Below are 21,419 nucleotides of genomic sequence, written 5' to 3'. Positions count from 1 at the left end.
GTGGGCACAGCACAGCTTGCCTACATCCCACCTTCCTCTCTCCCACATTGTCCCCCAGTGCTTGCAGAGCCCAGAACTTCCTGTTTGCACGTGGGGACTTGCACCCTGAACCTCACAAACTCCTGAATCTAGGTCAGCAGTTTCAAAGACAATTGCTTGGGCGCTACAATCAGACATGGTCCCTAGGGTGTTGGGCTGGTATGAGGAAATATGATTGAGAGACGCTGGCCTGCCCCAAGGTCCCACAGGACCCTTTTCCTGCTGTGGCCAAGCCCCCCACCCCACAGGAACAAGGCTCAGAGGGTAAAAAAATATATAACTGAAGCCGAGAAGTTATACAGGGGGCGAGGGAGACGGGAGTGTATACACACGGCCAGAGCCTGAACTAGCGTTGCAGGGGTCAGGCCCAGCCAGCCTCTCTGCAGCGCCCGCCAGAGCCTGGGCCCTGATGACTGTGACCCCTCCACAGAGCTGGACCAGGAAAGAACGGGAGGTGACTGTCCAAAGCTGTGTATGCCGGGGTGCTCTCTAACCCCCAAGCTCTGGCCCTTCAGTGATGACTAGCTGTGGAGCTGCCCCAAGAGGCCCCAGGGGGACCCAGTGCGCACTGGGTGGGATCAGGGGATCTGACAGGCATTATGCAAAGAGAAAGCCAAGACTCACTGCTATGCCCTTGATGGAGAGAGAGGTTGGAGCGGTGCTCATGGTCGGATTCTGTACTGCCATGCTGGGCTTGACCTGAGGAAGAGGAGGTGGGTCGCAGCTGGTTAGAGGGAAGGTGCATCAGGCAGCTCAAACTGCTGGCCACCAGGTATGTAGATGGAGGAAGGGACATGAGGGCCCAGAATGCGTGGGGTGGCTGGCAATGTGTAGGGTGGGCAGCTCTGTGCTAGGATAGGGGTACTGAGGAATGTCCATCACCTCAGGCTGATTACTGGACCCAGACCCCCATGAGCATCCCTTCCTCTGAGCACTCAGCATGGAGAGCGCCTCGCCCTGACCCCGCCTCTCCAGCTGCCATTCGCCCGCTCCCGTTTTCTCATTCTCCCTGTGTTGCTCATGTGACAGGCCTGTCCTCTGCGTTTGGGATATGGAGGACAGAGCCTCCGGCCCTTCACCCGCACAGTGACCCACAGAGTAGTTTGTCATGAGCTGCCCAGGGACCTGAAGACCATGTCTGGGATCAATATCTTGGGTAGCTGGGGAAGCCGAGCAGAAGGACAGGCTTCCCTCCAAATAACAGGCTTGTAAAGGGGCTGCTTTCCGGGATCCATCAAGTCTGCATCAAATGTGCAAAAATCTCCCCAGTCACTGGCCTGGGGCATCACGGCAGCAGGCGTTTGGAGGGTTAGGGCAAAGCTGTTACTTGCTTTCGCGGCAAGCCCAGCTTTCTAGTTTCTGCCCCCATCAGGGGCTCCTCATGGCAGGCTATGTGGAACCACGTCTGCCTCACATCCTTCCATCCCTGAGGCTTCTGCAGCCCGTGGTGTCTTGTTAGGATCATAATAGCCCAGATAGTGCAGGGGAGATGGTGCAGAGGTTAAAGGCACTTGCTTGTAAAGCCTGCCGACCTGGGTTTACTTCCCCAGTGCCCACGTAAAGCCAGATGTACAAAGTGGCACATGTGTCTGGAGTTCACTTGCAGTGGCAAGATGCCCAACACACCCATTATCCTCTCTCTCTCTCTTCCTTTGCAAATAAATACATTTAAAAAAAATCATTGGGCTAGAGGGATGATTTAGCCGTTTAAGTGTTTGCCTCAAAGCCAAAGTACTCAGGTTCAATTCCCCAGGACCCACATAAGCCAGATGCACAAGGGGGCGCACACATCTGCAGTTCATTTGCAGTGGCTGGAGGCCCTGGTGTGCCCATTCTCTCTCTCTCCTCTTTCTCTGTCAAATAAATTAATTAAATTAAATATTTAAAAAACCAAAATCATCGTGAGCTGGAGAGCTGGTCACTTTGGGAGGCTGAAAGCCTTACTCGTCCAGGTCTGGAGAAATTCCAAGACATGGCCTCTTGCATCCCTATCCTAGTTGACACCTAACCCCTGAACCTCCTACACACAGCATCCTCCCTGACTCTCAAAGGAGAGACTGAGGCAGTCAGGTGTAGGATGTCCTCTCAGACAAGCTAAATTTGCCTGGGACCCAGGAAAAGGGTTTTGAGCTATAATGCCCACTTGCAGCCAGGGACACCCCAAGTCTTGGGGAAACAGCAGAGGCTCCATGTCTCCGCCTGAGAAAGCCAGAGAGTTAGAAGTCCTACCTGTGCGCTGGCTGCAGGTGACGGCCAACACCAGGGCCCAGAGCAGGGCCAGCCTCCTCCGGCCAACGCTCATGCTCTGCAGCATGGGGAGATATCCCCAGTGGCAGCCTCTGAGGAGGGACTGCAGTCAACAGGAGCTTTTTGTAGCCCCAAAGCTGGCTCCAGCCCCAGTGGCTTCACGTGGGTGGGCGGGGCCGAGCCGTTGTTCCCCTCACCCAAGCAAACAGTGGGCACTCACTCACTGCAGGCTGGTCAACAGAGGCAGCAGGCAGAGGTGGGTGTGTCTGCAGGTGGGGCCCCTTTTCCCCAGGGCTCCCTTAGGTCCTACCCCCGGAGTCCTCCTCACGCAATCTCAACCCGGACTTTCCCAGGTCACCTTCCAATCCATGAGTTCCTGGTGTCTCAAAGAGACACAACTTCAAGGCTGACCAAATGCTTCCCTTGAGACACTCTGAAACCTGACTTAGCAAATCACTCTCCTCTCTGGAGAGGGGCTCCATGGATAATTACTCCCATGCAAGCAACAAGGTCTCTCCCCTACAGGGCAGCCCCCAGCACCACATTGCCCAAGACCCTACTGTGTCTCAGGCTTCTAGGCTCAGAGGAGGCCGTGGTAGCTGAGGGACAGTTCTACCCACCGCATACCTCTAGCTGCCAAGAAACTGAGCTTTGGGTGTCCACTGGGCTGAGGAGCTGCTGAACAGCTCCACCTCGAAGACCCCCAAGTCATTGTCCTGATGCCCAGGTGACAAGCATCTTCGCATATGGCACTTGCCCAGACCATGGGCATGTGGCATTGGGTCGATCCCAAACCTGTTCTAGTCACTTTGTTTTCCGACTGTACACTGCCCCCTTGCCCACACCATGTCTTCGTCTCAGAGACTGGGAGAAAGACTACTCCACACATGTCGGGAGTGTGAGGTTCTGGGAGAACCATTAATGAGTGAGTGAATTAATAAGTAAGTAAGTAAATGAGTGAGAAAATGAATGAGGAAGTGTATGAATGAGTGAGTGAATGGACAAATGAAAAGGTAAATGAGAGAGTAAATGAATGAATACATCAATAAGTAAATGAGGGGCTGGGAAGAGCAGGTAAAGGGGCTTATTTGCAAAGCCTGCCACCCAGGTTCAAGCCATCCACGTAAGCACGTTGCAAAAAGTGGCACAAGCATCTGGTGTTTGTTTTCAATGGCAAGATATTCTGGTGTGCCCATACAAATAAATAAATAAACAAATAGTTTTAAATTCTTTCAAAAATAAGTAAATGAGGGTGAAAGGCAGGATGGAAAATTTTAAAGTAAACTTAGTGAAGAAACAGCTAGGGGTCAGCCTGAACTGTATATTCCTGGAAGAAGTAAATCAAAGATAGGCTAAAAGATAGGCTGCAGGTGGCCCAAGATATGGGTTGGTCAGGTCAACCTAAACTTTATGTCCCGGGAAGAGGAAAAACAAAAATACAGTTTTGAGAAAAACCAAAATAATAAAATAGTTTCCCAAGACAGCCTGACCAAGGACTTAAACTCTGGTTATGCACAAATAAGATATGTAGACATAACTGTACAAGCTTTGCAAATACCCTTGTAACCCCCCCCCCCACTTTCCCTTCCTTGCTAAAAACCCTATAAAAAGAAACACCCAATAGGGCTCAGGGTCGACTCCTCTGTCTCCTGCATGAGATACGAGTCGACCCCAGAGCTCTGGTTTCCCGAATAAAGCCTCATGCTTTTGCAGTAAGTTTGATCTCCCGTGTGTCTTTGGGTGCGTGCTATCTTGAGACTTGAGTGAAGGTCTCCCTCTGGGGGGGGGGGAGTCTTTCAATTGGGGGCTCGTCGGGGATGTGCACATCTACCCAGGACTCCGGAGACCCCCTTGGAGGTAAACAATGTAAATGTCTGCGGCACCGCTTGTCTGAGTGTTTGTCTGAGTGATTTCTGTTGCTTTGATCCGTTTTTACTTTCGGTTTGGGCAGCTGTTGTTCGGGACCATGAGGACCTGACAACGGTGGTTGGCAGGACCACAGGCTGCAATCCTGGGGGGACGCCCCCGGATCTGAGGAGAGTCAGGGTGGCCTGGCAGTCTCCTATCTGGTGAAGGAAGATTGTGTATTTCTCCTTCAGGAGAAACCACGGAGGCACCTTCCATCTGAAACTGCATTTGGTTTTCTGTTCTGGATGCATCGGAGGTGTCACGGCTTTTGGTTTCTTTTTGTCAGTATCTATTTTGTGTTTGTTTGTGGACTCTTGTTTCTAATTATGGGACAGACTGTGACGACCCCCCTGACTCTGACAGTATCTCATTTCTCTGAAGTTAGAAGTAGGGCTCATGACTTGTCTGTAAAAATTAAAAAAGGTAAATGGCAGACTTTCTGCTCCTCTGAGTTGCTGCCAGAGGGAGCATTTGATCTAACTATTATTTCTGCTGTTAAGAATATTGTTTTTCAGAAGGGACCACATTCTCACCCAGATCAACAGCCATACATCCTGGTCTGGGAGAGCCTAATGATGGATCCCCTGGCGTGAGTCAAGCCCTGGATCCACCCCCACCACGGTCAGGCTCCCGAGTCCTGGCAATGGCCCAGCAAACCACGAGAAAACCAAGCCGAATGGCCCTGGACCCCTCGGCTCAGCCCAAAATATATCCTGAAATAGAGGACCCTCCCGAGTGGCCCTCTGCCCCGATTCCATCTCCCCCACCTTACCCCCCTGCTCTCCCCGCTCCAGCTTTGGCCGAGGGAGGAGGAGATGGGCTCGCTGCAGGGACTAGAAGCCGAAGTCCCAAAGGACCTGATTCCACCGTGTCCCTGCCCCTACAAGCCTTTGGTCCTCCCCCTGACCCTAGCATGTCCCCGGCCCAAATGAGCAGCCTACCCAGCTCCCAAATGAGATTGATGCGGGATTCCCTCTCACCTGACCTAAATGGGATTACAATTCGGCAGAAGGTAGGGAGCTACCCACCGGGCTCTGATGGCAGGTCTCAGGGGGCTGCCCGCCACCCCATGAATCTGGCTAAGATAAGAGAGGTCCTCCAAGGGCCTACAGAACCTCCCTCTGTGTTTTTAGAACGCTTGATGGAGGCTTACCGGAGATATACTCCTTTTGACCCTACTTCTCCGGGTCAACAGGCAGCAATAACAATGACATTTATAGGGCAGTCCACTCCAGACATTAAAAAGAAATTACAACATCTGGAGGGTTTACAAGATCTAGCTTTGACAGACATAATTAAGGAAGCTGAGAAGGTTTATCATAAGAGAGAGACAAAGGAAGAGAAGAAAGACAGAGAAAGAAAGGAAGCAGAAGAGAGAGAAAATAAATGGGAAAGGAGACAAGAAAGGAACTTAAGTAGGATATTGGCTGCAGTGATAGGACCTACCTACCTCAAGCCTCAAAAAAACACAAGGGCTCTGGTCAGTAGGGTCCTGGGCCCTGCCATAAAGACACGGGCTGAGTCACACTTTGACACTTGGGCCCTGAGTCACTGACCTGACCTTGGTGAAAATCACACCCTATGTATCTGAGGCCAGTCTAAGTCAAAGGCAGCTGACCCATCATCACTAGAGTTTGTGTTCCAGGCCATGTCCAGGCAACAGCATGCGGGAGGCTGCCCAGGGCTGCTGCTTAGGAACAGGCCTTGTGACTGTCTGGGCCAGGTCAGTAACCACCTGGCTGTTGAGCTTCCATTAGGGCTCAATTCTGTGGCCATCTAAACCAGCCAAACCCCAGATGGACCCAGAGACCCTCCCTGAGGCCTACAAGTCCAGCACCTAGGAGTTACAGCCAACTCAAGGGCCTCCACATGACTTCCTGGCCCCTCACCCCCATCCCCACCCTGCACACCTCTGGCTCCTTGCTGCCTACTTCACTCTGGGGCAGAATCTGCCTAGCTTCTGGGCCACCTCAGACAGGTACAGTGGCTTGGCCTTGAAGATCAGAGGTCTCTTCTTTCATCATGACTTTCAAGAAGGGCCAGCACATGGGGACCCTGCCAGGCCAGAAGCCTCTCACTTGTCTTGAATAACACACAGTAAGGATGCTGTGCCCAGGAAGGCAAAGGGAACACCTGGCCAAGGAAGGGCCCAGAAGCCCTCATGCCTTTGGTCCCTGATGCCACTCAGCTCTGGGGCTGGACTTGGGCCAGGCCGGGGACCCTCCCTTCAGCATTTGATAACTGAATGGCTCACTACGGTCTGGCAAGAAAGGGCTAAGATTATGCCTTCAGGCGTTGCCATGGTGAAGGGAAAATGTTAGGTACTGGAACAGGGCGGAGGTCATGACCACATCCCAGAGCATCATTGTCACACTGTCGTCAGACTGCTAGCCCTGCCCTCGGCCCCCAATCTGGGACAGGAAACTGGCATCTGATATCCCCTGGGTTCTGGCACACTACCCTGGTGACTCAGTGATTAAGTCCAGGCCAGACCGACAAGATCCCATGGGATTAGCCCTCTGGAGGGGCAAGAATAGCCAGTCTGTACAGCCCAGGGAGCTGGAGTGAGGTTTGGGATGTCAGAACTCGAACCTCACACAACGGCTCCTTGTCTACAAGTCCAGTGGTACCTTGGAGAGTGAAGAAGATCTGTGCCCATGACCCCCAGGATTCCCAGCGACACCCCAAATGCCCCCTGCACGGCATGGTCATCCACAGCTCCCTTCCAACACGGAACATGAACCCAGAACCTCAGGCTTCTTAGGGCTTTCTCTGTCCCAGAGGCAATACCCATCCCAAACTGTTAAGGTGCCCTACTCCCTCTGCACCCCTTCTCTCTCCCCCAGCATGACCCAACTTCATCCGTGCTGTCGCTGGCCCAGGTGAGTCAGACAAGGCCTCTGCTTTCAACGCCTGGCACTACAGGGCTGGCATCCCCACTTCCACTTACCACCTTCAGTTTCGAACCACAGTCCAAAACTGGCCTGTAGGAGCTTCAGGTCAACCTGGCTCTACCCGGAGAGGACTGTGTACCCACCCCCATAAAAATGTGCATACCAACCTTCTTACTTCTGCCCAGGGGTGGAGAATGAGAGACTCTACCTGGGATGCCAGAGATGGTCATCTTCCCAGCAGGCTCCATGAGCCACATATTTTTTTCCTCCTGGGCAAAGATGGCATCCTGACTGTGGTACCTGCCCACCATGTGGTCTTAGGCCAACACAGCATCCTCCCAGTAGAGTCCTCACCTGCAGCACCTGCCACTCAGTGGATTGTTTCCTCAAAGGGAAAAATGAGGACTGGAGAGATGGCTTAGCGGTTAAGGCGCTTGCCTGCAAAGCCAAAGGATCCCGGTTCAATTCTCCGGGTCCCACATGAGCCAGATGCACAAGGTGTGCATGCATCTGGAGTTCATTTGTAGTGGCTGGAGGCCCTGATGCACCCATTCTCTTTCTCTCTCTTTCTCTCTCCTTCCTATCAGATAAATAAACAAAATAATTTTTTAAAAAGAATAAACTTTATTATTAAGAAAAGACAAAATGAATGTGGCTCAGGACAGCATCCTCTGAGCTACGTCTGGTCCCAAGGAAGTGCTCTATGTCAGCCTGATACCAGTCCCTCAGGGTTCCCATGCCCCACCTTGTAAAAACTCAGGGCCAGTGTAGGAGCCTGAAAAAGCTCCTGCTAGGGCTGGGGAGATGGTTCAGTGAGTGAAATGCTGGTCCTGCACGCCTGAGGACCTGAGTTCAATCCCCAGCACTCATGGTGAGACGTGTACATAATCCCAGCACTGGAGAGGCAGAGACAAGGGGCCCCTGGGACTTACTGGCTAGCTAGATGGGTGAACTCTCGGTTTGCCACAAGAACTTCTCTCAAAATAACAATAGCAACAATAATAATGATGTTGCAGAAATGGCTCAGTGGGTAAGATTGCTTGCTGCACATGCATGAGGGCCTGAGAGGGCTAGAGACCATCTCAGTTCAACCCCGAGTTTCCACATAAAAAGCCAAGCATGGCCACAAGCCCCTGTGACCCCTGGCCTGTGGGAGGTGGACACAGGAATCGCTGGCCAGCTGGTCTGGCTGAGAACAGCAGTTCCAGGCTCAGTGAGAGATTCCATCTCAAGGACACACCTGGATGAATGACTGAGGAGGACATCTAAAATTCTCCTCGGGCCTCCACACATGGTTCATAGAGCACATACGTCTCCACAGAATGTACATATACCTACCACACCATACATACTACACACACGTGAGCACATGCAAAAAAAAAAGGTAGAGTGACTAAGGGACCCTCAACATTGACCTCTGACCGCCACATGCACCCACACCATACATGTACACACACACTCACACACACATCAAACATGCATACACATGTTCCACACATACATCAACTCTCACATGTAAAAAGCATGCATACACACATGTACACATATACACACACATCACAAACATGCATCCACACATGGACCACATGCACATACACTCACATGTATAATAAACATGCATACACACATACATATACACACACATAACAAACATGCATACACATATGTACACATACACAATATAACAAACATACACATACACAATATAACAAACATGCATATATACACATACATACCTAACAAACATGCATACACACATGTGCCACACACACATACAAAAGCAAAAAAGAAACAAAACAGGAAAAGCTCCTGCTTCCTCATCCACAAAGCAGGGTGGTGCCCCCCACGGCCCCTAAAAGCCTGTCATTTCTGCCACATTTGCACATAAAGTGGCAATAAAGGTATGGCACATTTTTCTGATGCTGGTGGCATCTCAGCTAGTAATGCCCAAAAGTCACATGATGCATGGGGCATCTTAAGGATCTAGGACTCAACACGAAGCCCAGTTCAGGTGGCAAAACTGACTTTCAGGGGAAGACCATCTTTCCCCTTGACTGAACTTTTGTGTGCTTCCCCACAAAATACCAAGAGAGACTAGTTCTCAGACCTGGTGGGGCGGAAGTGTCCCTCCATGTGGGGGGAGGGTCCTGGCATGGCTGGGCAACACTGCCACTTTCAGGAATTACTGACTGTGTTGACAGAAGGGGCAGTTCCTTAGTGGGTCTGTACCAAGCCAGGAACTTCCTTAATAAGGAGGAAAGCATCTTATATTTCTCCTGTTTTACATGGGGGTGAGCAAGGGAGAGTTGTGATGAGACAATGCCCACAGCAGGGTTGTCCCACCCTGCCCAGAGGGAGTTGAAGCCCAGCCTGGCCTAGCTAGAGAAAGGAACAGAGTAAGTTTAATTTTGTGGCGGGGCTGCCCTGATTTGGAGGTCCTGTGCTTATTTGTTTCTCTGAGTCACCGGGCAAACAGAATTCCTCCCAAGATCTGGCTGAGCGGCCAGAGGAAGTCCTAACACCTGCAATCTAGGTTGTGACCAGAGGCCAGGTCCCTGCACCCATGTGTACAGCGAGGGCCACACAGGTGGCTGATGAAAGCGGCTGATGCTGGCTTCCCAAGTGGCCGGTCCTCCCCCAGCACTGACTTCCCCTTGCTTGGCCTGAAAGTAGACACTATTGGACCTTGCATATTCTTGAGAGCCCAGCCTTCTGGCCTCCCTGCCCGCAAGCCCTCTTTCCTCCCTTCCTCCTTCAGCCTCTGACTCTCTATCACCGTCTCACTTCCCAGAGCCCAGGTAGCTTCAGAGCAACCTCTGGGTAATCATAAACCTGAAGATGACTTTGGGAGAGGCCAAGACCCTGAAGCAGACACACAAATTCTGACTCTTCCGCCGGGGCCATCATCGATCTAACCTTCCCCTAACCCTGAGAGCCCATGGGGGTAACAATCAAGGGACCACAGTGGATACTGTTTCCCCAAGCACCACTCCACCATGCTATTCTCTCACCCTGGATCACCCCTAAGTCAGCTTCAGAGGAGGTCAGAGGACACTCCTCATTGGCTACCCATGTGAGGGCCCTGGCAGGCCACTTGGATATCCATGGTACTTCTGACCAAGCAAGGCCAGCACGTCTGAAGGATATTTTCTGGATATTAAATTATATTCATGTCTGGAGCGATGGCTTAGTGGTTAAGGCACTTGCCTGAAAAGCTTACGGATCCATATTTGGTTCCCTATACCCACATAAGCCAGATGCACAAGGTGGCACACGTGGCTGGAGCTCATTTGCAATGGCTAGGGGCCCTGACATGCCTGTCCTCTCCTCTCATTTGCCTCTTTCTCCCTCTGTCTCCCTCTCTCTAATAAATAAATCAAACATTTTTAAAAACTCATATTCAGGGCTAGAGAGATGGCTTAGCAGTTAAGACACATGCCTACGAAGCCTAAGGACCCAAGTTTGATTCTCTGTGTCTCATGTAAGTCAGATGCACATGGTGGTGCATGTGTCTGGAGTTCATTTGCAGGGGCTGAAGACCCTGGCGTGCCCATTCTCACACTCTTTCACTCTGTCTCTCTCTCCCTTTCTCTCTGTCTCTAATAAATAAATAAAAATAAATCTTAAAAATTATATTTATAGTACTACTACTTCTGAGTGCATACCCAAAATAAAAATGGGAAGGAAGGGGCTGGAGAGATGGCTTAGCAGTTAAGCGCTTGCATGTGAAGCCTAAGGACCCTGGTTAGAGGCTCGATTCCCCAGGACCCACGTTAGCCAGATGAACAAGGGGGCACACGTGTCTGGAGTTCGTTTGCAGTGGCTGGAGGCCCTGTCACACCCATTCTCTCCCTCTCTCTCTCTCTCTCTCTCTCTCTCTCTCTCTCTCTCTGCCTCTTTCTCTGTCTGTCACTTTCAAATAAATAAATAAACATTTTTTAAAAAGGGAAGGAAAGTCAGCTTTTTACACACCTAGGATCACAGCAGAGCTGCTCACCAGTGCCAATGTGTGCAATCAACCAAGCGCTCAAGGTGGAAGACTGGATGAACAAACGCAGTGCGTCCGCCCGCCAGAACGCTGAGGCATGCCTGGAATCACACACTTGCAGGTGCAGGCAGGAGCAGGCCAGCCGGGCTGTATAGACAGACAACTTCCGCAGGACCCACTGACTCTCTCCCCTCCAGTTCTCTGAGGTCACCAGAACTGCAGGGACAGAAAGCAGGATAGGGGTCCAAGACCTAGTCAGTGTGTCACGGGGGCAGAGTTTCCCTTTGGAGAGACAGAACCTTCTGGAGGGGGACGGTGAGTGTGCCATCATTGTAAGTGCACTTCATGCCACTCACCCATGCATTCAAAATGGATAAGGCAGTAAATTGTATCTGATGCATATTCCACTGTGATTTTAAAAAGGCACCAGGCGTGGTGGCACACACCTTTAATCCCAGCACTTGGGAGGCTGAGGTAGGAGGATCACTGTGAGTTTGAGGCCAGGCTGGGGCTACAGAGTAAGTTCTAGGATAACGTGAACTAGAGGGAGACCCTACCTCAAAAATAAAACCAAAAAAAAAACCTAAACATTTTTAAAAAAATTAAATTCAGGACCACAAACTTAAAAGTAAAGGAACTAGTGTTTCTCTGCGTTGAGGATGTGTGCACACTCGCCTGGAGCCTCACGCTTACCGTTGGCTACAGTCTTTCTACCACATGGATTGGCCCCCACCCTTCCTCACACAGAGTGGTTGCTGTAGGTTAATTTTCTTGGATCATGTAAAATACAGCTATTGATCTGAGTGTGGTGATGCACACCTTTAATCCCAGCACTCAGGAGGCAGAGGTAGGAGGATCATTGTTAGTTCGAAGCCACCCTGAGACTCCCTAGTGAATTCCAGGTCAGCCTGGACTAGAGCGAGACCCTACCTTAAAAAAACAAAGCAAAACAAAAAATAGATCTATTGTTCCTAAAATACCTGGGACAGAGGCCAAATCCCCCTAGGACTGCAGGAAAGCTTAGCTTAAAGAGCAGCCAGGCCAGCGACACCCACTTTGGGGGACTAGAAACTCAGAGTGGTGAGAGGGACCATGACGACCTGGCCCCACGGGTGTGCAGGCTTGCTCCCAAGCCGACATCTCACAGGACGGTGCTGGTCAGCAAGCCACGGGTGCCTTGCACGCGCTGGCTGTGAATCACCGCCCCAGGCCGGGTCAAAGGTCCAGCAGGCCAGTCAAGTACAATCGGCCCTCGGGGGGCTGGCCTATGCCCTCCACACCCACCCAACATGGGGCCCTGTCAGCCAGTCTACCCTCAGCTCAGAGCCCACACACAGTGCAAGCCCAGCTGCCTCAGCTGATGGAGACCCGATGTGCCCATCTGACAACAGAGAGACAAAGGTGGAACCTCCCTGAGGTTTAGTTGGCAAGTACTCCCTGAGGACCCACCAGATGGAGACTCTTCTAGTTCACTTAAAGCTCTGAAGAGTCTGGCTATAATGGGCCCATTCAAGTCTTTGCCAAGCTTTAAAAATTGGAATCTGTCTCTTCCATATAGAATAGTAGATGTTCTTTATTTGTGATTTATACCAATTTTCCATTTAGAAATGTTTACTGAAAATATACTATTAATGCTGCTTTAATAGTCTTTTTTTATTATTTTCTTTCTTTCTTTCTTTCTTTCTTTAATGTTATTTATTTGAGAGCAACAGAGAGAAAGTGGCAGACAGAGAGAGAGAGAGAGAGAGAGAATGGGCACGCCAGGGCTTCCAGCCACTGCAAACGAACTCCAGACATGCACACCCCCTTGTGCATCTGGCTAACATGGGTCCTGGGGAATCGAGCCTCGAACTGGGGTCCGTAGGCTTCACAGGCAAGTGCTTAACCACTCCAGCCCTAATAGTCATTTTTTAAAATATTTTTATTTGAGAGACTGAGAGAGATACAGAAATAAGCAGGTAGAGAGAGAGAGAGAGAGAGAGAGAGAGAATGGGCATGCCAGGGCCTGCAGCCACTGCAAACAAACTCTAGATGTGTGTGCCCCCTTGTGCATCTGGCTTATGTGGGTCCTGGGGAGTCAAACCTGGGTCCTTTGGCTTTGCAGGTTTGCAGGCAAGTGCCTTAACCACTAAGCCAGCTCTCCAGTCCCCCTAATAGTCATCTTTTTAATTTTAATTTTTTTATTTGAGAGAGAAAAAGAAAAAGTGGGTGTGTCAGTGGCTTAAGCCTCTGCAAACAAACTTCAGACACATATGCCATTTTGTGCATCTGGCTTATATGGGTCCTGGGGAATCAAACCTGGGTCCTTTGACTCTACAGACAATTGCCTTAATAGCTAAGCCATCTCTCCAGCCCCTTTAATAGTTGTTTGATGATATTTCTAATTTTGGTGGCATCTCATTTATCAATTTTTGCTAAAAAAAATTGTGTGTGTTGGACTGGAGAGAGAACTTAGTGGTTAAGGCATTTGCCTGTGAAGCCAAAGGACCCAGGCTCGATTCCCCAGGACCCACATAAGCCAGATGCACAAGGTGGCGCATGTGTCTGGAATTCATTTGCAGTGGCTGGAGGCCCTAGTATGCACATTCTCTGTCTCTCCCTCTGTCTCTCTTCCTCTCAATCTCTCTCTCCCTCCCCCCACCACCACCTCTTTCTCTATATATATGGTAAATAAATAAAATAAAATGTTTTTCAAAGTTGTGTGTGTGTACAGGTGCCATGGTGTTTATGTGGAGGCCACAGGACAATTGTGAGTGTCTTTGCTCCCCCTTCTTTGAAATAGAGTCTCTTTCTACTGCAAACGAAGCACCAGACTATAAATAAATGCTGGACTAGCTGGCCCGTGACCTTCAGATTCTCCTGGTTCTGCTTCCCATTGTCACAGTTACACTTGGAATCACAGATGCATGTGCCACTTTGCATCCAGTTTTACCTGAGTGCAGGGGAATTGAACTGGAGCCAACAGACTTTACAAACAGGATCTTTAACAGTTGAGCCATCTTCCCAACCCCTCATTTATCAATTTTCTTCTTTTATTGTAAATGTTTCTCCCTTGTTATTTTTTTTTTTTTTTTGAGGTAGGGTCTCACACTAGCCCAGGCTGACCTGGAATTCACTTGGTAATCTCAGGTTGGCCTTGAACTCAATGGTGATGCTCCTACCTCTGACTCCCAAGTGCTGGGATTAAAGGCGTGCGCCACCACACTCAGCCTCCTTTGTCACTTTTTATTTTATTTTGTAGATTAAATTCTTAGCAACTGCTAAATCAAAATGGATACATATTTCAAATATTAATATGGCTGGCAATGTAACTCAGTGGAAGTGTTTGTCTACCATGCATGAGGTACGGGGCTCAAACTCAGCACCACCAAAGAAAAAGATGTCAATATGTATTTCAAAATTCTCCTATAGAAAAATGGCACTGTTTTGCACTCCCATCAATGTCCTTAGGATGTCTATAAAAGCACCCTTTTTTTATATTGTCCTAATATTAGGCTTATTCATTTTTGTTTAGTTTCTTTTAACTTTTCATTAGTATGTATTAATTATGCTTAATAGCGGGCTTCATTATGACATTTCATACATGAATTTTTTTTTTGAGATAGGGTCTCGCTCTAGTCAAAGCTGACCTGGAATTCACTATGTAGTCTCAGGGTGGCCTTGAACTCACGGCAATCCACCTACCTCTGCCTCCTGAGTGCTAGGATTAAAGGCGTGCACCACCACGCCTGGCTTCATACATGAATTTAATGTATTTTGATCATGTTCACCCCATTACTCTCTCTTGACCCCGTTCCAAAGTGTTTGTGTCCTGCTTAAGGAAGTAACCTTTGCCTGTGACCATGCCCACCCGGGCAGGCAGACACACCCCATGTTTTCTTCTAGGACATTCATTGCTCTGGTTTCACCTTTAGGACAATAAAAAACTTTAGATTCTGCTTGTGGTACAAAGTAGAAACCAAGGTTCTTTGGGGTGGGGGCAGTGCAGGGTGTGTGAGGGGCATGTGCTGTGGAGGGCAGAGGAGAGCTTCCTGGTGCCAGCCCTCATCTTGCATCTTGTTCAAGGCCCAGCTTCTCATTGCTCACCACGCCACTTACCAAGCTAGCTGGTTTGCAGTCTGTCAGCACACAATCCTATATCTGCCTCCCTTCGCACTGCCATAGTGGGGCTGGGACTACGGATGCCAGCATCGCAGCATCTGGCTGCGTGTGGGCTCCAGGGACCTCAACTCAGACACTCACACTTACTTAGCCAGCATTTTTCCCACAGAGCCATCTCCCCAGCCCTAAAGTTCATTTGTGTCTACTCCAATTTCCAGTTCCCCCAGCGATGTTGGTTTTCAATGATGGATTCATGGTAAGTCAAGTGACCATGTAGGGTTCAATTCCCCAGGAACCACATTAGGCAGATACACAAGGGGGCACACGCGTCTGGAGTTTGTTTGCAGTGGCTGGAGGCCCTGGTGCGCCCATTATCTCTCTCTCCCTCTTTCTCTGTCAAATAAATAAATAAATACAAATTAAAAAGATAGTTTTGGGATTGGAAGGATAGCTTAGAGGTTAAGGTGCTTGCCTGCAAAGCCAAAAGACCCAGGTTTGATCCCACAGGACCCACATAAGCCAGATGCACAAGGTGGTACATGCATCTGGAATTCGTTTACAGTGGTAGGAGGCCCTGGCACACCCATTCTCTCTCTCTCTCTCTCTTTCTCTCTCAAATAAATATATAAGAATGAGAAATATTGAGCCAGATGTGGTGACACACACCTTTAATCCCAGCACTCAGGAGGCAGAGGTAGGAGGATCACCATGAGTGCAAGCCCACCCTGAGACTACATAGTGAATTCAAGGCCAGCCTGGGTTAGAGACCCTACCTTGAAAAACAAAATAAATAAATAATGAAAATATTTAAAAAGATGATTTGGGTAGAAGTAAATTGTAGAGGTAGAAAATGTTTTATCCAGAATCCATATACATTGTTAGTAGAAAAATTGCAATGCCAAGGTGGGATACTTTCCCATGAATTATTGGCCAAGGAGACCCCTAATGCCCCCCAAATCTTACAAGCTGATACCAAGGGTCTTGGTTACCCATCAGAACTAGATGGTAAGACCCTATTGCTAAAGACTCCACATGCTTGACACTGAGAAATCAAGCTGGAGCTGAGCTGGAAGCCTCCTCCCTGCTGGATAGCTGTCAGGATGCTGGAAAGAGCTATGCAGCCTATTGGGGGAGAAAACTTATCAATGGTCTTAACCAGCAGTGGACCTTGCAAGCTTTATGGCCAGCTAGTCAGGCCAAATGTACCAACTGGTACTATAGTGGCATGTCTGTTAGTGGGGAAACCAAATGCTCTCTGATTGGAATTGAGGTCCATTCCACAGGAGAAAATTCATGTGGTACTGAAAACCTAATCAAAAGCCTATGGCTGAGGAGATCATAAGCCCTAGAAGGAAACTACTTCAGTTATCTGGCTCAATGGATACTTTATGCCTGCCAAACTGCCCTCGAAATACTTACGTTATGCCCAAATATTAATGAAACTCTCTCTTTTGGTTAGAGAAGCTTCTCTTTTCAGATGGCAGTGACCACTATAGTGACTAAAAACTCCCCAACGTGCTGAGAAATGACAGTAGAGTGTTCAGTACTAAATGATATATCTCTACCACACCTTCCAAGGTTAAGAAAAAATGTGGAAGAAAGATTGTAAGAGCCGAGGGGACAGGAGAACTTCTTACAATACTAACTTTCAGACACAAAGTGCCCTCAACATTCATGACCTCACAGTAACTGATGCTGCCTATTTAAGAAATACAAGGCTGGAAAGATGGCTCAGTGGTGAAGGCACTTGCCTGCAATGCCTAAGGACCCAGATTCAATTCCCCAGGACCCACGTAAGCCAGATACACAAGGTGGCACATGTGTCTGGAGCTCGTTTTCAGTGGCTAAAGGCCCTGTCATGCCTTTTCTCCCTCCCTCTCTCTCTCTCTCTCTCTCTGTCTCTCTCTCTCTCCTTACTCTCTCCCTCTCAAATAAATAAAATATTTTTAATTTTTTTTAAAGTTAAAGCTTTGTGTCTTTTAACAAACTGATTTCTCAGCATGTCAGTAATTTTTCAAAAGAAATACATAATAAGAGTGAAAAATGATGACATCAAAATAGAAGAGAGACTAGTGGGAATGAAGAAGGGATTCAATAGAGAGGAGATTTGGGAGAGAGAAAAGAGAGGGTAGTATGAAGGTATTATGATCATGGTATATTGGTTTTATTTATGGAATTTGACAATAAAATAGTTTTAAAATGAAAGAAATAAAGAGAAAGAAAGGAACGAACGAAGGAAGGAAGGAACAAAGGAAGGAAGGAATGAGGAAAGAAAGAGAGGAACAAGCAGGTTTGGCTATGCTAATATCTGACAAAATAGACTTCAAACCAAAAATAATCAGAAGGAATAAAGATGGCTACTTACACTCATCAAGGGAATAATTCAACAAGAAGATATTAAAATCCTAAACATATGCACCAAACACGGGTGTATTAGATTTTATAAAGTAAAATTCAGTAGACATAAAGTCAGACATAAATCCCAACACAGTAATAGTAGGCGTCTTTAATACCCCACTAATATCCATAGACAGATCATCTAAACAAAGTAAGTAGAGAAACCATATAGCTAAATGACACTGTAGATCAAATGGACTTAAGAAAAATCTACAAAACATTCCATCCAAATGCTATAGAATACATATTCTTCTTGTCATCTCGTAGAATCTTCTCTAGAATAGAATACATGTCAGGACACAAATCAACTCCCCACAAATTTAGGAAGATTGAAGTAACTCCTTGTATTGTATCTGACTACAGTGCAACAAAGCTAGAAATTAGGGCTGGAGAGATGGCTTAGAGGTTAAGCGCTTGCCTGTGAAGCCTAAGGACCCCGGTTCGAGGCTCGGTTCCCCAGGTCCCACGTTAGCCAGATGCACAGGGGGCGCACGCGTCTGGAGTTCGTTTGCAGAGGCTGGAGGCCCTGGCGCGCCCATTCTCTCTCTCTCTCCCTCTATCTGTCTTTCTCTCTGTGTCTGTCACTCTCAAATAAATAAATAAAAATTTTTTAAAAATAAAAAATAAAAAAAGCTAGAAATTAATAAGAGAAACAACAGAACATAAACAAAATGTTGGAAACTTAACACACTATTGTATAGTGGATGAGTTATTGGAGAAATCAAGAAGAAACTCAAAAAAATTCCAAGAAATGAATAATGATGAAAACAAAACATACCAAAACCTATGGGACACAATGAAGGCAGTCCTAAGAGGAAAGTTTATAGCTCTAAATGCCCATATTATAAAAACAGGGACAGCCAAAATAAATAACTTAACCATCCACCTGAAACCTCTACAGTGAAAACAGTAAAGCAACGAAAAGAAGGAAGATACCAGAAGATGGAAAGACCTCCCATGCTCCTGGATTGGAAGAATCAATATCATGAAAATGGCCATCCTACCAAAAGCAATATACATATTCAATACAATTCCAATCAAAATTCTAGCACCATTCTTCACTAAAACAGAAAAAAATTATTTAAAACTTCATCTAGAAGCACAAAATACCTCAGATAACCAAAATGTCCTCAATAAAAAAAGACTGCTGCTGATGGCATCACCATACTTTCATGTCAAGATAGACAATACCATAATAACAAAAGCACCTCCTGCTGGTGCAAAAACAGACACATAGATCAGTGGAGTAGAATAAAAGATCCAGGTGTAAGTTCTAGTAACCACAGTCTCCTGATCTTTTTTTAATATTTTTAAAAATGTTTTAATTTAATTTAATTTTGATTTATTTGAGAGAGTGAGAGAGAAAGAAGTACAGAGATATAGAGGAAGAGAATGGGCGCTCCAGGGCCTCCAGCCACTGCAAATGAATTCCAGACGCATGTGCCACATTGTGCATCTGGCTTACATGGGTCCTGGGGAATTGAACCACGGTCCCTTGGCTTTGCAGGCAAATGCCTTAACTGCTAAGCCATCTCCCCAGCCCAGTCTCCTTATTTTTGACAAAGAGGCCAAAAACACTCTGGAGGGGGGAAAAATAGCATTTTCAAAAACTACTAGAGAAAAAAACGAGGAGAACACTCCAAGAGACACACGTAGGGAAAGATTTTCGGAATAAGACCCCAGTAGTCTGGGGAATAAGACAAGCCCTCAACCACTGAGATCTCATGAAAGTAAAGAGCTATTGTACAGACAAGCAAACCATCAACAGAGTCATCAGACAACTTACACACTGGAAGAAAATCTGACAGAGGATTAATAGCTATAATACACAAAGAACCCAAAAAAACCTAAACAATAAAAAATTGATCAACTCAAAAAAAAATGGAGCAGAGAACTGAAAAGAGAGTTCTCAAGAGAATAACAAATGGCCAGTAAGCATCTAAAAAATGTTTCAACGTTCTCAGTCATCAGGAAATTCAGATTGAAACATCTCTGAGATTCCATCTCTGGTTAGGATGCCCTTTCATCAAAAAATAACAACAGGGCTGGAGGGATGGCTTAGCGGTTAAGGCATTTGCCTGCAAAGCCAAAGGACCCAGGTTCAATTCCCCAGGACCCACATTAGCCAAATGCACCAGGTGGCACATGCATATGGAGTTCATTTGCAGTGTCTGGAGGCCCTGGCACGCCCATTCTCTCACTCTCTATTCCTCTATCTCTGTCAAATAAATAAATAAAATATTTTTAAATGACCACAAATGTTGATGAAGGTGTAGGGAAAGATGAACCCTTCTTCACTGTGGGTGACAATGCAAACTTATACAGCCATTATGGAAATCAGTATACAGGCTTCTCATAATCCTAAACATATATCTACCATGTAACCCAACTATGCCACACCTGACATACACCCTAAGGACTCTACACTTGACTGCAGATATACTTGCTCAACCATGGTTATTACTGCTCTAGTCACAATAACTCAGAAATGGAATCAGCCTAGGTGCCGATCAACTGATGAATGAACAATGAAAATGTGGTGCATATACACAGTGGAGATTTATTCAGTGAAAAGAATAATAAAATTATGGGGCTCGGGAGATGGCTTAGCAGTCAAGGAGCTTGCCTGCAAAGCCAAAGGACTTAGCTTCAATTCCCCAGGGCCCACATAAAACCACAGGCACAAGGCGGCATATGCATCTGGAGATCATTTGCAGTGGCTAAAGGCCCTGGAGTGCCCATTCTCATTCTCTATCTTTCTCTCTCTCTCTTTCTCTGTCATATAAATAAATAAAATATTTTTAAATTTTTTAAATTATTTATTTATTTACTTGCAAGCAGAAAGACAGAGACAGAGAGGAATTTACATGAGTACCAGGGAATTGAGCCTGGGTCCTATCTTGCAGGTAAGCAAGTGAACCACTAAGCCATCTCTCCAGTCCCCCTAAAATATTTTTTAAAAAGAATAATAATGGCTGGAGAGATGGCTTAGCGGTTAGGCGCTTGCCTGTGAAGCCTAAGGACCCCGGTTCGAGGCTCGGTTCCCCAGGTTCCACGTTAGCCAGATGCACAAGGGGGCACACGCGTCTGGAGTTCGTTTGCAGAGGCTGGAAGCCCTGGCGCGCCCATTCTCTCTCTCTCCTCTATCTGTCTTTCTCTGTCTGTCGCTCTCAAATAAATAAATAAACTTTAAAAAAAAGAATAATAAAACTATGAAGTTTACATGAAAATGGGCGAGTCTGGATTACAGATCTGTGCCACCATCCTGGGTTTACCTGATGCTGGGGGTTGAACCCAGGGCTTCACACATACTAGGTAAGCACCCTCCCCTACCAACTGTGAGATACATGCCTTGCCTCTGTTTCCTTTTTGTTGTTGTTGTTGTTGTTTGTTTGTTTTGAAGTAGGGTCTCACTCTAGCCCAGGCTGAACTGGAATTCATTATGTAGCCTCAAGGTGGCCTTGAACTCTCGGCGATCCTCCTACCTCTGCTTCCCAAGTGCTGGGATTAAATACATGCAGCACCACACCCAGGTCCTATTTCCATTAATGTATAATTTGCATGCAATAAGTTCACTCTTACTGGTCTACAGTTCCACAAGTCCTGATAAACACACACATAACCAGCAGGACCCATGGGAAACCACCTCCCCCAGTCCCTGCAATCTCTCGTCTGTTTCTATCTCTATTCTTTGCCTCCTCTAGAACATTCTGTAAGTTGAGCAACTTTGGAGTCAGGCTCCTGTCACTTGAGAAAAAGCCTTGGGGAGGGGAGGGGTACATGTCACATGGTCAGGAGTCTTCCTTCCGATCTGTCTAGGATTCCATTCCGAGACACCGCACAGT

The 21,419-nt window shown here is 47.5% G+C and overlaps 1 protein-coding gene across 1 annotated transcript in view; it reads right to left on the bottom strand.

The window, feature by feature from the left end:
* Muc5ac (mucin 5AC, oligomeric mucus/gel-forming) overlaps positions 1-2,353 on the bottom strand; it is a 35,420-nt gene extending 33,067 nt beyond the window's left edge. Inside the window, exons 1-2 of the mRNA XM_045135413.1 lie at positions 2,269-2,353; positions 664-738 (exon numbers count right to left, since the gene is read on the bottom strand). Coding sequence (XP_044991348.1) covers positions 664-738; positions 2,269-2,353 — 160 coding nt within the window. The remainder of the gene's footprint in view (positions 1-663; positions 739-2,268) is intronic.
* Positions 2,354-21,419: the final 19,066 nt, after the last annotated feature.

Source organism: Jaculus jaculus, chromosome 1 (genome assembly GCF_020740685.1).
Source record: "Jaculus jaculus isolate mJacJac1 chromosome 1, mJacJac1.mat.Y.cur, whole genome shotgun sequence".
NCBI classification, from domain to species: domain Eukaryota; kingdom Metazoa; phylum Chordata; class Mammalia; order Rodentia; family Dipodidae; genus Jaculus; species Jaculus jaculus.
Note: the sequence above shows the minus strand (reverse complement) of the source record. Positions and strands in the feature narration are given on the sequence as shown.